General features: G+C 46.3%; 1 protein-coding gene across 1 annotated transcript; it reads left to right on the top strand.

The window, feature by feature from the left end:
* The first annotated feature begins 9,811 nt into the window (after positions 1-9,811).
* Positions 9,812-14,202, top strand: TSPYL2 (TSPY like 2). Its single transcript, XM_084835943.1, has 7 exons — positions 9,812-10,744; positions 11,651-11,728; positions 11,915-12,026; positions 12,121-12,266; positions 12,344-12,423; positions 12,682-12,800; positions 13,068-14,202. The coding sequence occupies exons 1-7, from the start codon at positions 9,974-9,976 to the stop codon at positions 13,175-13,177; spliced, it is 1,416 nt and encodes a 471-aa protein (XP_084692069.1). The 5' UTR covers positions 9,812-9,973; the 3' UTR covers positions 13,178-14,202.
* Positions 14,203-15,123: the final 921 nt, after the last annotated feature.

Genomic DNA, 15,123 nt, shown 5'->3' with positions numbered 1-15,123 from the left:
AAGATGGTTCCAGGATTCTTGTGTCCTTCAGGACCTTTTAATGTATGCCAGAATATAAATAGGTAACAACTTGAAATACATGGTTGGCCCTACGATGAGACAGAATGAAGCTGCTGCTTCAAGTAGCAGATCGCAGGTGCTGTTTACTACAAACGGGGTGCCATCCTGGTTTTCTGCTTCAGAGGCCTAAACTCTGTATGAGCATCCATACTTCCTTATTACACATCCATCTTTTCTTATTTGTTACAAAGCAGTGTGGGGTAGGTTTTTCTGCATAAAAACAGCAAAGGAAGCACTGGTGCATATAGGGGAGTATACACTGGGAACAACAGCAGCATTAAACAGAGGCTAACTAACTGACACTGGGATAGCAAAATAACATCTGCGTTTGGAAGGATGGAAAACCAGGTAAGCTAGTGCCTACGACCTCACCAACATACATCTTCCTCTCCGCAATCCCCTTGGCAGTTTGTGGCTGCTTTTGTAAATGTTTTTAATAAAAATGAAGAATGGGCTTGTAAAGATTCAAACATATGTATGCCATTTCAAAATATTTCATTTAAATGGCAAATTTCCTGCCCATGTGAGTAGAGGGGCAAGAACCAGCGTTTGGCTTGCTGTATATTCTACAAGTTGTGATCACACTGTCGATAAAAGTTGTGATCACTGTGAAAAACTTTTCCACCCAGAGAGGATCATAGAATAGTAGGGTTGGAAGGGGCCCACAAGACCTTCGAGTCTAACCCCCTGCTCAATGCAGGAATCCAAGTCAAAGCATCTCTGACAGATGGCTGTCCAGCCTCATCTTGAATGCCTCTGGTGTGGGAGGGCCCACCACCTCCCTAGATAATTGGTTCCATGGTCGTATTGCTCTAACAGGACGTTTTTCCTGATGTTCAGCCGGAATCTGGCTTCCTTTTACATGAGCTCATGATTCCGTGTCCTGCACTCTGGGATGATGGAGAAGAGATCCTGGCCTTCCTCTCTGTGACAACCTTTCAAGTACTTGAAGAGCGTTATCCTATCTCCCCTCAGTCTTCTCAAGGCTAAACATGCCCAGTTCTTTCAGTCTCTCTTCATAGGGCTTTGTTTCCAGTCCCCTGATCATCTTTGTTCAATACTTGTGGATGTTAACACTTGTTTAAAAAAAGTTCAGTACTATTTACAAATCTCAGTAGCACCATGGTTAAAATGTGGAAAAGCAACATGGATGTACCCAAATAGCTTTGCAGAATGTAGACTTGGGTAGGGGTATTGAAAAGTAGTGGCCAACCTTTTTGGCAAGTGGCAAGTCCAAATTATGAGAAAGTAACACTCTAGGGTCCAGTACAATACATATGCAACAGACGCACAAGCTCTGGGCTTGGGAGCAGGCAGCCATGCCCTGCAGAAATGGAGATCTGACTTCATGCCATAAGCTGGTCCCACAAGCCTTCTTGCTCCTATCTGGGGATGTCATAAAACTCCTGTGCCAGTGCACTCACCCACAGGTGGGCTACCCAGGTTTCAAAAGCAATATTGGCACCACTGAATTCCTTCAGTAACTCCTGGTTTTGTAGGAAAAGCTCTCTGTATACTGCCGTGCAACTTCTTTCCTTGACCCAAAATTTAGCTTAAAAGGCCAAAGTGGCTTTTGTGAAGAAATGAGATGCAAACCAGGTACAGGATCTGTTATTGTAGGCATATTTAACTGTCATGTTAGACAAAGTTCTTCATGAGACATAATGAAGCAGTTCATAGCTAGATAGCAATATTTTCAGTCACTCCATACAGACTGTGGACTAATCCTAAAAATATTAGCTTTCAAAATGTTTTGTTGAAAGAACTAAAAATATTGCTAATTGAAAATGTCACCCATGTAAAAAGAGATCACCTAATCTCATTTGTAGCTGGAAAGGCTAGAAAGAGGTTTTCTGTTTGAAATAAGACCTAGCATTTATAGAGAGCATTTTGAGTGTTCCGAACACTTCACATATTATCTTGGTAGTTCCTTGGGAAGAATAGCATGATAAAATCTGAGGGAGACGCATGAAAGGTCTGCTGAATTTGGTCAACTCCCTTGTCTCTTTTTCTCCCTCTCATCTTCAGCAGAATACCCCACCCCTTGCCACTCTAGAATCAACCCAAGGGGAAACTGTTTCCATTTTCTTCCCCGCAGCACAGCACCAACAGGTACATTCACTTCAAACTTCACTATAAAATTAAGATATGCTTCCAGAGTCTGGGCTCACATTGCCACCTTGTGGAGTCTGTTGCCACAATACCTTCCTTTCTGTATTGCTCTGCAACACTTGCAAGGTAGTAGTACCAAACCGTCTCGATTCATTCTATGTACAAACAACCCCTCCAGCCTATGTCATACAGGCACTCTTATGGAAAAATCCTTTGCCGTACGTATTTTTGATGCTTTAAGGACATTTCCAGTTTCCTCAAAAGTTGCCTTATTGTACTGCGCATATTTTTATTTATAGGCCCAAGTAATGGCAACTTTGGCTAAAAGAGAAAGTGAAGGCTTATTATTCCACAAATGCACACAATCAAGACAACTTACCTTGTACAGCCGCTTGTTCTTCTTTGGCAGGGTGCTTCATCATGTTATCCTGAGCTGCTTTGTACTGAGTCAGGCCACTGGTAGATCTAGCTACTCCAATTGGCAGTGGCTCCTCAGGCAAAGGTGTTTCCTGAGGGCTTCTGTTACTGAAGATCCTTTTAACGGTGATGATGGGAGATTAAATGTGAGCATGTGCTCTCCCAATGCTCTATGGATCATTCCTTTCTTATATTTTATCATCACTCTTAATAGCGTTCCTTTTTTTAGAATGACATCCTGCTTTTATATATAAATCTGTTTATATATATAGTTCAATCTATAAAACTTAACAATTTTAAATTTATAAACTGGATGGGCCACTGGCAGGCATTTGGAGTGCTGAATCATGTGCATCGCATCACCTGCATATCGATTGGTTCTTGTATAAAATACAAACCTGGCACCAGTGGTCGCCAACCAATTTGGTAAGTATGCCACAAGTCAATAGTATAAGATGGTGCAGTTCTGCCGTGCAGCCTGCGTCATGCCATGAACTGCTTTTGACTCTAGTCTACTGACCATGAGAGAAAACAGTAGTGTACTGTTGGAAAACCAGTATACAGGTCTAGGTTTGCAGCCAGGCCTACAGACCCTCTTACTCCTGTCCTGGTGTGGTGCAAATTCCTGCTGCCTTTTGTCACTGGTGGGACTCATGCTGTAGGTTGGCTACCCATGCTGTATACTGAGCCAGACTGTCTATTTAGTTTATTTTCACAATGGCTCTCCCAGATCCCACACAGAGGTGTTTCCCAGCTCTTCTCTTGCTGGAGATACGGAATGAAACCACGGCCTTGTGCATATGTTCTACCATTGAGGTATGGCTCATCCCTGAAGAAATGTCTCAGCTGAGGAGTGCTTAGATCATAGTTTCTGTTGCAGGTACAAACCATGATTTTTTTTCTTTTTCTCTCCCTTTTTGTTAGCCTCTTGCATCTCCTCTGTTTCATTTCCAGCTCTGAGAAGAATTGCAGAATCATGCATCCAGCTAGGTTTTCTGAATTTCCTTTCTTATTATCTGTGGCTGAATTTGCATGTGTAAAACATAACCAAGAGGGGAAAACATGAAAGATAAAGCTGCATGGCAAAAATTACAATTGCACCCTTTCCTTTTAATCTTATATTATTAAAAATACACCATGACACTATTGGGAAGTGAATTATTATTTATATACTGCCACAGTGCGTGGCATTTTACAAAGTATGATGAAACAGCTCCCTGTCCCAAGGGGCTTACAACCCATATATCAACACAAGGGAGACAACAGAAGAAGGGGAAGGAAATGAATGTGGGATAAACAGGAAGAATATGCCATTATTTTCCCCCTGTTTATACATACTTTAGTTTAGACATAATGGGGGGGGGGGAATAGGGAGAGTACCAAAGGCTTCATGGAAAGAGAGGAAGTAAAAACATCTACATGTTGAGTATTATGCACTGCACATTAGCAGGTATCATTTGCACTTGCTCCATTTGTATTATATATTATTTCCCCATTTTGCATTTACATGGTTGTAATTATACTTCAGAAAGAAACAAATCCGAACAAATGTAAACCCTATCACACTTGGTTCAGAAAAAAAGGAAAGCACACCAATCCCGGCATCAGATAATGCTGTGGAAGAAATCTTGCTTTTTTGCAGCACAGTAAATGGACACATCCCCTTCATGGATCACTGCCTTGTTGTGGCGAAGGGGCTTGCATAACTCGGTGAAGCCATAAGCTATGCCGTGCAGGGCCACCCAAGACGGACAGGTCATGGTGGAGAGTTCTGACAAAATGTGGTCCACTGGAGAAGGAAATGGCAACCCACTCCAGTATTCTTGCCAAGAAAACCCCATGGAACGTATCACAAGGCTAAAAGATATGATGCCGGAAGATCAGCCCCTCAGGTCGGAAGGTGTCCGATATACTACTGGGGAAGAGCAGAGGGAATTTCCAAGTAGTGCCAGAAAGAGTGAAGCGGCTGGGCCAAAGCCGAAAGGACACTCAGCTGTGGGTGTGTCTGGTGGTGAAAAGAAAGTCCGATGCTGTAAAGAACAATATTGTTTAGGAACCTGGAATGTAAGGTCAATGAATCAAGGTAAGCTGGAGGTGGTCAAACATGAGATGGCAAGATTGAACATCGACATCTTGGGAATCAGCGAACTAAAATGGACAAGCATGGGCGAATTTAATTCAGGTGACCATTATATCTACTACTGTGGGCAAGAATCCCTCAGAAGAAATGGAGTAGCACTCATGGTCAACAAAAGGGTGAGATTGATCAGTTCTATGAAGACCTACAACACCTTCTAGAACCAACACCAAAAAAAGATGTCCTCTTCATCAAAGGGGATTGGAATGCTAAAGTAGAAAGTCAAGAAATCACTGGGAGAACAGGCAAGCATGGCCTTGGTGTACAAAATGAAGCAGGACAAAGGCTAATTGAGTTTTATCAAGAGAACACGCTGATCATAGTAAACACTCTTTTCCAACAGCACAAGAGGCGACTCTACACATGGACATCACCAGATGGTCAATATCAAAATCAGATTGATTATGTACTTTGCAGTCAAAGATGGAGAAGCACTATACAGACAGTAAAAACAAGACCTGGAGCTGACTGTGGCTCAGATCATGAGCTGCTTCTTGCAAAATTTCGGCTTAAATTGAAGAACATAGGGAAAACCACTAAACCATTCAGATATGACCTAAATCATATCCCTTATGAATATACAGTGGACGTGAGGAATAGATTTAAGAGATTAGACCTGATAGACAGAGTGCCTGAGGAACTATGCATTGAGGTCCGTAACACTGTTCAGGAGGCGGCAACTAAATCCATCCCAAAGAAAACGAAATGCAAGAAAGCAAAGTGGCTGTCTGATGAGGCTTTACAGGTAGCTGAGGAAAGAAGGGAAGTGAAAAGCAAGGGAGAAAGGGGACGATATATCCAACTGAATGCAGAGTTCCAGAGAATAGCAAGGAGAGACAAGAAGGCCTTCTTAAATGAATAATGCAAAGAAATCGAGGAAAACAACAGAATGGGAAAGACTAGAGATCTTTTCAAGAAAATCAGAGATCTCAAGGGAACGTTTTGTGCAAAGATAGGCATGATAAAGGACAAAGAAGGCAGGGACCTAACAGAAGCAGATGAGATTAAGAAGAGGTGGAAAGAATACACAGAAGAACTACACAGGAAAGATCTGAATGTCCCTGATAGCCATGATAGTGCGGTCACTGAACTTGAGCTGGACATCCTCAAGAGTGAAGTCAAGTGGGCCTTAGGAAGCATTAGTAACAACAAAGCTAGCAGAGATGACAGTATTCCAGCTGGGCTATTTAAAATCCTAAAAGATGATGCTGTTAAAGTGCTGCACTCAATATGCCAACAAATTTGGAACACTCAACAGTGGCCACCAGACTGGAAAAAGTCAGTTTACATTCCAATTCCAAAGAAGGGCAATGCCAAAAAGTGTTCAAACTACCGCACAATTGCGCTCATTTCACATGCCAGCAAGGTTATGCTCAAAATCCTACAAGCTAGGCTTCAGCAGTATGTGAACCGAGAACTACCGGAAGTACAAGCTGGGTTTCGAAGAGGCAGAGGAACTAGAGAGCAAATCGCCAACATTCCCTGGATCATGGAGAAAGCAAGAGAATTCCATAAAAACGTCTATTTCTGCTTCATTGACTACGCTAAAGCCTTTGATTGTGTGGATCATAACAAACTGTGGCAAATTCAAAGAGATGGGAATACCAGACCACCTTACCTGTCTCCTGAGAAACCTGTACAAGGGTCAAGAAGCAACAGTAAGAACCGGACATGGAACAACCGACTGGTTCAAAATTGGGAAAGAAGTACGACAAGGCTGTATATTGTCGCCCTGCTTATTTAATTTATATGCAGAGTACATCATGAGAAACGCCAGGTTGGATGAATCACAGGTCGGAATTAAGATTGCCGGGAGAATTATCAACAACCTCCGATACGCAGAAGATACCACCCTAATGGCAGAAAGCGAAGAGGAGCTAAAGAGCCTCTTGTTGAGGGTGAAAGTGAAAAGTGCAAAAGCTGGTTTGAAACTCAACATTAAAAAAACTAAGATCATGGCATCTGGCCCCATCACTTTCTGGCATACAGAAGGGGAAGAAATGGAAGCAGTGATAGATTTTATTTTCTTGGGCTCCAAGATCACCACAGACGGTGACTGTAGCCATGAAATTAAAAGATGCTTGCTCCTTGGGAGGAAAGCTATGGCACACCTAGACAGCACAGTAAGAAGCAGAGACATCACCTTGCCGACAAAGGTCCGTATAATCAAAGCTATGGTTTTCCCAGTAGCAACGTATGGCTGTGAGAACTGGACTATAAGGAAGGCTGAGCGCCAAAGAATTGATGCCTTCGAACTGTGGTGCTGGAGAAGACTCTTACGAGTCCCCTGGACTACAAGGAAGTAAAATCAGTCCATCCTAAAGGAAATCAACCCTGAGTGCTCATTGGAAGGACAGATACTGAAGCTGAACTCAAATCTTTTGGCCACCTAATGTGAAGAGATAACTCCCTGGAAAAGACCCTGATGCTGGGAAAGATCGAAGGCAAAAGGAGAAGGGGACGGCAGAGGATGAGATGGCTAGATAGCATCACCGATGCAATGAATATGTATTTGAGCTCACTCTAGGAGAGAGCAGAGGACAGGAAGGCCTGGCGTGCTATGGTCCATGGGGTCACGAAGAGTCAGACACGACTGAACAACAAAAAATGGACACATGGAAACCTGGCTGTTGATAACTCTGTATGGTTTACAACGTGGAAATGTCATGCTACGCCACTGGTTTCACTCTGCTTTGAGAAGGCGTGTTTGTGGAGGAAACTGTATATTCTCCTCTTGCCACAACACTGTTCGGGAAGTCCACCACACAGTTCCTTTCTAAAACACAGAGCTGAGCAGAACTCTGAGAAATCCATCATAGCTTGCCTGATTATAACCTGCTCCCTCAAAACAAAGGAATGTATTTAAGTATGCACACAGAAAGTATGAACAGTAAGGCATTCCCCCTTGAATAATTAAGGCGGCTGCCCAGGCTGTGGATTTCACATGATGCTATGAAGGTGATAGAGTGGGAAATGAGATGGACAAATGCAACACGTGGCACACAGTCCACCATGAAGTTCACCTGTGCAAAATTCACTTGCGATGTGAACTACGCAGGAGTGCCCCATGTTAAGTTACTGGGGGAAGGAGGCAGAGCGCTATCTGGATATTTTGCATCAGGCACCAAAAAGTCCATAATGATCACTCCCACATTCTACACTTGTGATTGTCAATGTGGATTATCATTCCCATTCCATACAGATAGATGCAAACAATGGCAACCCCACAGTTTACCACATTTGTCCCTGAAGTTCTGTGGGTAAAAAAGCAAGTGTGTGCATGTGTGCACGTGCATGTAGGAACTAATCAGCAATAAATGACTACTATGTTCAGTGGGACTTGCTCTCTAGTAAGTGATCATAAGACTGGAGTTGTAGCCTACATACTTGTGATCATCAGTATTTTTCAAACAGGAGCCACTCGGCTTCAGGCACCATTACTGAGACTACTTCGGGGTCTTTCCTGGCCCCTGGGAGGGTGTCTCTCTTCTGTGGAGGCCTTTCCCCTAAGTGGCTGATTGCTCCCCCCACCAGCCACCTTGGAGATGACAAGTGTCAGGTTTCCTGACTTTCCACCCCAGAAAGCCTCCTCTGGTAGCCCAGATCACAGCAGCCAGCCCACTGCTAAAGCAATCAACAAGGCAAGGCTAGAGAGCCTTTGCTTGAGTGAGCAGGTACTGCAGAAAGAGAGAGGGGTGGGGTACTGCATTTGATGCTCTCAGGCCTTGTTGTAAAGAACACTGCTATACCCACTGGGCTGGCAGCAAGCCAAACTGAATAGGGTTGCCAGGGCTCTTTAGATTCAGGGGGCAGTCTGGAAACAACATTTAGAGCTGCTGGGTTAGGGAAGAACCCAATAGCATATGGCAGAGAACATCACCTGGTGGGTCAAGGGCACTACTCAGTGCCACAAGAGTGGAGCCTGATGGTCATGGACATGATAGCAGAGCAAAGTGCTCATGCCAAGGAGAAAATTGCAGGCTGCCTTGCATCTTCCCACTCACTCACATGGAGATCTCCTTTTTCTGGAGGCCCTGACAAGGAGGCTAAACCCCATCTAATCCAGCACCCCATTTCAAACAGTCGCCAGCCAGATACCCCTGGGAAGCTCCCGAGCAGGGGAGTAAAGCTGTAACACTCCTGCCACTACCCATCACTCCCCTAGTATCTGGCAGTTGGGAGGTATACTACTCTTGACCGCAGAGGCTCCATTCAGCTACTGTAATTAACAGTGCAATCTTACACACGTCTACTCAGACCTAAAAAGCCACTGAGTTCCACGGAACTTACTCCAAGGTAAGTGTAGGATTGCACCAAATAGACCAATTTGCCTATTACTCTTTTAAAGCAACCTAATCCGGGATCCTTCAGCACATCTCCTTGCAGCCAATTCCTCAAACTAACGATGCGCTGTTTCGTGAAGGAATTATTATCTAATGGTCTGTCTCGTAGCAGACAGAACTTCATTAGGGAATCGCCTTTGCACGCACCGCACTCTGGCGCACGGCGGATTCCTTCTGCGCCACGGCGATACGCACTAGGCGCCGATCTCTGCAACGCAATTTCTGCTTCCCCTATCCGCCCCTCCCTTTCTGCGCACGGCCTTATCTTGCAGGAGGACGCGGACTCCCCCCCGCTCGCCGCCCCACGCCTCGCTCTGCCCATCCGCCCCACTTCCTCGTTGGCCACTCAGCGTACGCAGGTTGCAGCGCCACTTGCCGTCCACGACGCATGCGCCGAGGGGGGAGGTGGAACCGCACCCGAACGTTCCCCGCGCGCATGCGTCCCCTGCTTGGCCTCCCCGGAGGCGCCCGAGAGTTGTTGTTCCTTCTCCGGCGGACGCGACCGAAGCAAGGTCTGTAGAAAAAGAAGCGCCCCACAGAGATCGGGCGAATGAGAGCGGGGGAGCGGTCGGAGGGAAGTCGTTGACCTATCAGCGTTGGCATCCCCCACGTGGGGTAAGGGCAAGGCGGGATCTTCTTGGCGATTGCCTGCCAGAGCTAGCCAATCGTCCACGTGAGGGAGAAAGCGTCTCCACCAGTGGCCCGACCTCCATCACCAGCGACCAATTAGGAGAAGCTGCGCAGGGTTCTCGCGCTTTGGCAGTTAGAGGAGCCCGTTTCCCTCGCGCCCTTCCCCCATCATCAGCCTCCCCCCCCCTTTGAAATCGACGGTTGGGCTCGCAGATTTTCACCCTCCCCCCCTTCCCGATTTTGATCTGGTGGAGCGACCGGAGTTGGACCTACCATGAGCGGGGACGGTGGGAACTGGGGCCCACCATCCCCGCCCTCTAAGCAACGGCGCTTAGACCCGGCTTGTCAGTTGCAGAAGGAGACCGAGGCTGCCCAGGCTTTGGCTGACATGACGGCTTGGGGCGGCGGGAGCCTTGAAACCGTCAACGAGCAGGAAGCGCGAGAAACCCCTGCGGCTAAGGGGAGCCTGGAAACCGCCGGCCAGGAGGCGGCGCGCGAAACCGCCGCCGCTGTTGCTGAACGAAGCGCGCCCGTGAAGGACTCGGGCACCCGGGACGGCCACGCAGGGGGAGACGGAGAGGAGGCGCAAGGAAGCGCTGCGGGTGGCCTAGAAGCTGACGACGAGAAGCCAAAGGGCGTAGAAACTGCCACCAGTGCGGCGAAGGGCGGCCTCGACACTACCTGTGTGACAGATGAGGCTGGGGATGGCCGGGAGAGCAGGAGGAAGAGGAAGGAGGCCAGGGAGAAACGGAGGGCTGTCGAGGCAGCAGCTGAGGCGGCAGAGGATGAGTGCTCAATCATCTCGGTGGGAGAGGACGACGACGAGGACGACGACGAAGACGATGGGGGAAGGCCACAGCCCCCTCGCAAAACCGAGCAGTACTTGGAAGCGCTGGAAGCCGTGCAGCTGGAACTGGAGGCTGTGAACCAGCAGGCCAGCCGCACCTTTGCCCAGCTCAAGGCCAAGTTTGGCCACATGAGACGCCCACACCTGGAGCGGCGCAACCTCATCATCCAGAACATCCCTGGCTTCTGGGTTACTGCGGTATCCTGTCATTGCCACCAGCTATTCTTGACAGCTGTCAGGGAAAGGGCATCTAAAAAAATAAAAACCGAGAGGGTGGGGCTTTGTTGCAAAGATCATAGGAACATTTGAAGCTGGCCTGTAGGGCTATTAGTCTCATCTAGCCCAGTACTGTCTACTCGGACTGTAAGCCACTCTGGGAGCCTTTTTGCAGAGGAGCATCATAAAAATACTTCAAATAAATAAGCAAGGTCTTAGACACATGGATTAAGACCCAGCCCTGGTACATGAGGTTTTTTTTTCTTAATTGGAGGTGCAAGGGATTGAACTGGGAGTTTCTACATGCAAAGCATGTGCTGTCTCAGAGCACTATGGCTCCTCCCCTAGAGGGTGCTGGGGAATGAGGTGTGGGTTGACCACACCGTGTTTTGAAAATTTTAATTGGTTGTTTATACTGAAAATGGAAGCCACAGAGCCTTGGTTGAGTGTTTCCTTATCTTCCTATTTGTTTATGATGGGTGCTAGTGGTCTTGCCTTGGCCAGCAAAAGACAAAACTTCTTCCAAAGTCCTGAAGGACAGTTTTCCCTTCCGAATTTCTAGTTGTCATGTCTTGCCAAGGGAGGACAGGCTTTAATAGGCTGTGAAAAATTTAATCCTTTATTAAATAATCCATTAGATGACATAAATTCAAGGAAATATTGGGGAGAGTTGTTGAGTGGAGTTTGTGTTCAGGATATTGTAAGACCCTCAGGGAATACAAGCCCAAGCTTAGAAGAGAGTTCTCTCTTCTTTATGCTGGACAATGCTGCAGCTGAGGAGTATAGGATGCCTCCAATTTTTTATTTCCTTGTTTATTACATTTGTATCCCACCCTTCCTCCAAAGGTGGCATATGTAGAATTTCTTTCCTTGACCCTAACTTTGCAGTTTCTCAACCATCCCCAGCTTTCAGCCATGATTAATGACCGGGATGAAGACACCTTGAGCTACATGACCAATCTGCAGGTAACTACAGCAAGTGTGTTGGATGGGAGCTAGAGTGGATAATGCTCCCAAGTTATGAAGGGAAGTAATCCAATTGCGGTCTGGGGTCATGGGCTCTTTCTGTTTGAAGGACCCTGCCCTGGGTCAGGGGTGGTGATTATCAGTTCCCTGCTAGCCTTATGATTCTGACATTCTTTGATATGCCAGGTTGAGGATTTCACCCACGCAAAGTCAGGCTGCAAGATCAAGTTCTACTTCAACAGCAACCCCTACTTCCAGAATGAAGTAATTGTGAAGGAGTTCCAGTGTGGTTCTTCTGGTATGCAATAGGGGCAGCATTTCAGGGAAGCAAAGTCCAGGTATGATGTGCACTTTCTCACACCTCCTTGTGTGTGGGTGTCTGTCTTTTCCAGGGAGACTGGTATCCCACTCTACACCCATCCGCTGGTGGCGTGGCCTGGACCCGCTAGCTCATGGCCGGAAGAACATTGAGATGGGGCGCAGCTTCTTCAGCTGGTTCTGCGACCACAGCTTCCCAGCAGGGGACCGCATTGCTGAGGTGGGAGCTATATCCTGTCCTAAATTGCTCGTGTCTATTTTTCCGTATTCCTCACACACTTTCCTTCTTCCTCATAGATAATTAAAGAGGACCTCTGGCCCAATCCGCTGCAGTACTACCTGATGGGGGAAGGTGGTGAAAATGGTGAAGAAGACAGGTGAGAATGCTGTTTGTTGGTTCATTGTTGCACTGAATGTATTGAAATATGGGTAGGAGCTGGTATGAGTGATATTTTGAGTGAGAATCTAAACCTGCCATTGTGTGTGGATATGGATTGTGTCAAGGCTTGTGGCAGCAGGAGCATTATATAAAACCCTAAAGAGATGTGACTCATGAAGAGAGGGTTTTGTGACATCGAACAGAAAATGATGGCTAAATGGTGACACATTCCCTATTTCCCTTGATGTGTGTTTAGCGAGACAGAGAATGGTGATGACTTTGTGGTGATTGTGGATGATGATGGTGAAGAAGAGGAGGAGGAAGAAGAGGTAGCAGACGTGCATGAGATCATGGATGAGGAGGAGGGAGGGAAAGGTAAGTGGTGGCAGAATGCAGATATCCCCAATAAAGAGTTGGGCACCAAAAGAGGAATGCTAGTAATCAGTTGGGATCTGGTAAGCCAAGACTGAAGGGACTTGCTGGTTTTGCAGGAGCACACAGTTAAGTTAGCATGGTAGCTCAAGGGGCTGGGAATGGGACTGAGGGATGTTGTATCAGAGACACGTGGGCAAGAAGATTCCGTTCTGGTTAGCAAATCAGGGTCTGAAAGGCATCCTGACATATCCTACTTTTCTGATACAGGTGAAGCTGCAGAAGAGATCCTGAGTGGCCAAGAAGAAGTTGCTGGTCCCAGGTCCTCCCTCCGTGAAGAGCCAGATGGGAGGGATTCTGATGTGGAAGAAGACGGCTAGTTCATTATGGAAGGACAGTGTGTCTGGTTGGACTTTCCCATGGTGACCTCAGTGGCACTTTGACTCTGACCAATTGCACTTGGACGTGGCAGGAGATGGTGGCAGTGGGAGGCTTCAAGAGCAGTCACATAGGTTATTTTATACCTTTATTTATTGCAGCGACTGCATTTCCCGCCGTGCCCTTGGGGGTGGGTGGGTGTCACCACGCACGAGCACCCCCTTCATTGTCTGATGCTTAGCATCTCTTCCTACCTGCCTGTGTGGGGGCTATATGCGTACTTGCCCTGTCCCCTGGTGGCTACTCAGGGTACTGCCTGCCCAGTGGCCTTTTCAAAATAGCTCAGGGTTCCCTTGTTCCATTCAGCATTATTAAGCTGCTGACTTTCGCACCTTCCCTGCATTTCTGCCTATGAGGATTCTACTCACCTTGTAGATACGTCAGCTTTAGAATGCTTGCTAGAGGCCAGTTAGTGCCTCCTGCAGTCAAAACATAGTCCCAGCCCGCTTTCTCCCTGTCCATCGCCAGTGCTCTGCCAATTCTGAATGGGTTTAAAATAGTCCCCGCTAATCCAGTTGGTAGCCTCACACCTGTTGGCTTAGTTGAAGCAATAATAGTTCTCTGGTTGCACAGTATTCTGCTTGGGGTTGTTGTGTGAGGGAATGAGTTACTGGCTAGGAGAAGGGCTGAGGCATTCTACTCTTGTTTTCAGTAGTGCTCCGGAACATGATGGTGGTGGTAAAATTTTTCTTGCAAGAGCATGACACTGGGGATGTATGTGATTTCACACATCCCTTCTAATCTATGTATAAATGCATACAATTTCCTTGCAATGTTTCTAAAGCATCATACCCAGTTGGACCCCTTCCCTGTCCCCTGCACCCCATAGAGGCTGTTCTATGCAATGCTACTGATATTTGTAGAAAAGCAACTGTTTTCCTTGGCTGCATCTTTTGTATATTTCGTATCAGGACTTTGTACTTTTTTTACTACAAAAAAAGCACTTAATATACAGAGAGCTTTCCAACTTGGTGTGTTGTGCCTTTTTCGGGGGGAGGTCTAGAGCCAGAGCTGTTGATATTCTGTGTTCAGAAAATATTGTGTAATCACCAGGGTATGCAAATGGGCATGCTCCATGTATCTGCTTTGTTTTCCGCTGTATACTGGAGTAATTTGTATGTTTCTGTTCTGGAAAAGAATGGTATGGGGCAGGAAGAGAGTGAGGGATACTAGAGATGTACAGGAAGAGGACTGTGACTGCAGAGCTACAAGAGGTAAGTTATTCAGGGCATCCATCCACTTTGTTTTCAGAAGCCACCCCTAAAAATCTCCATACTTCCCTGAATTCAAACAGATGTGGGGATTTGGTATAAGAGTTTTATGAGAAAATCTGCCAGTATGTAATGAAGTGCTCTTTTATTCTTCAAACTTATGCTAACTCCCTGAACTGCTTTTTGAACTTGGAGTTTACAGAGCAGTTGGGGGGGGGAGGGGTGTCCTGTCGTGACAGTTTCTGAAATATCAAAAACAAACACACCAGGAGCACATTAAGTGTGCAAGTGAATCACTTTGGGTTGCAGCTGGAAGTTCCACCTCCCAAACACTGGTGCCATATGCAGACTTATCTCCACAACACAAAGCCAAGTTTCTCAGAAATCCAACCATTAGATTCCAAACGGTGTGTGTAGAATTACAGAATACCTGCAGCCCCACCTGTTAAAGCCAATAGACTGTGGAATAGCTTTTTTTTTAAAAGAGTATACACTGACAGGAGCAAAATAGTATGTCATAGTCATTGCAAAATGTTGTTAACACTTCCATTGCTCATGGTAAAAGGCCTAAATCCAGATATATTTTTAAGGACCAGGCAGTTTGCCACCTATTTTACAGGGGGAAATACTTGCATTCAACATGTCCAAAAAAACTTGTGATAGTTACTCCAGAATGC

The sequence above is a fragment of the Heloderma suspectum genome, chromosome 2 (assembly GCF_057233095.1).
Source record: "Heloderma suspectum isolate Gila_16-S chromosome 2, 16-S_ref, whole genome shotgun sequence".
NCBI classification, from domain to species: Eukaryota; Metazoa; Chordata; class Lepidosauria; order Squamata; family Helodermatidae; genus Heloderma; species Heloderma suspectum.
This window is presented reverse-complemented; position numbering and strand designations above follow the sequence as displayed.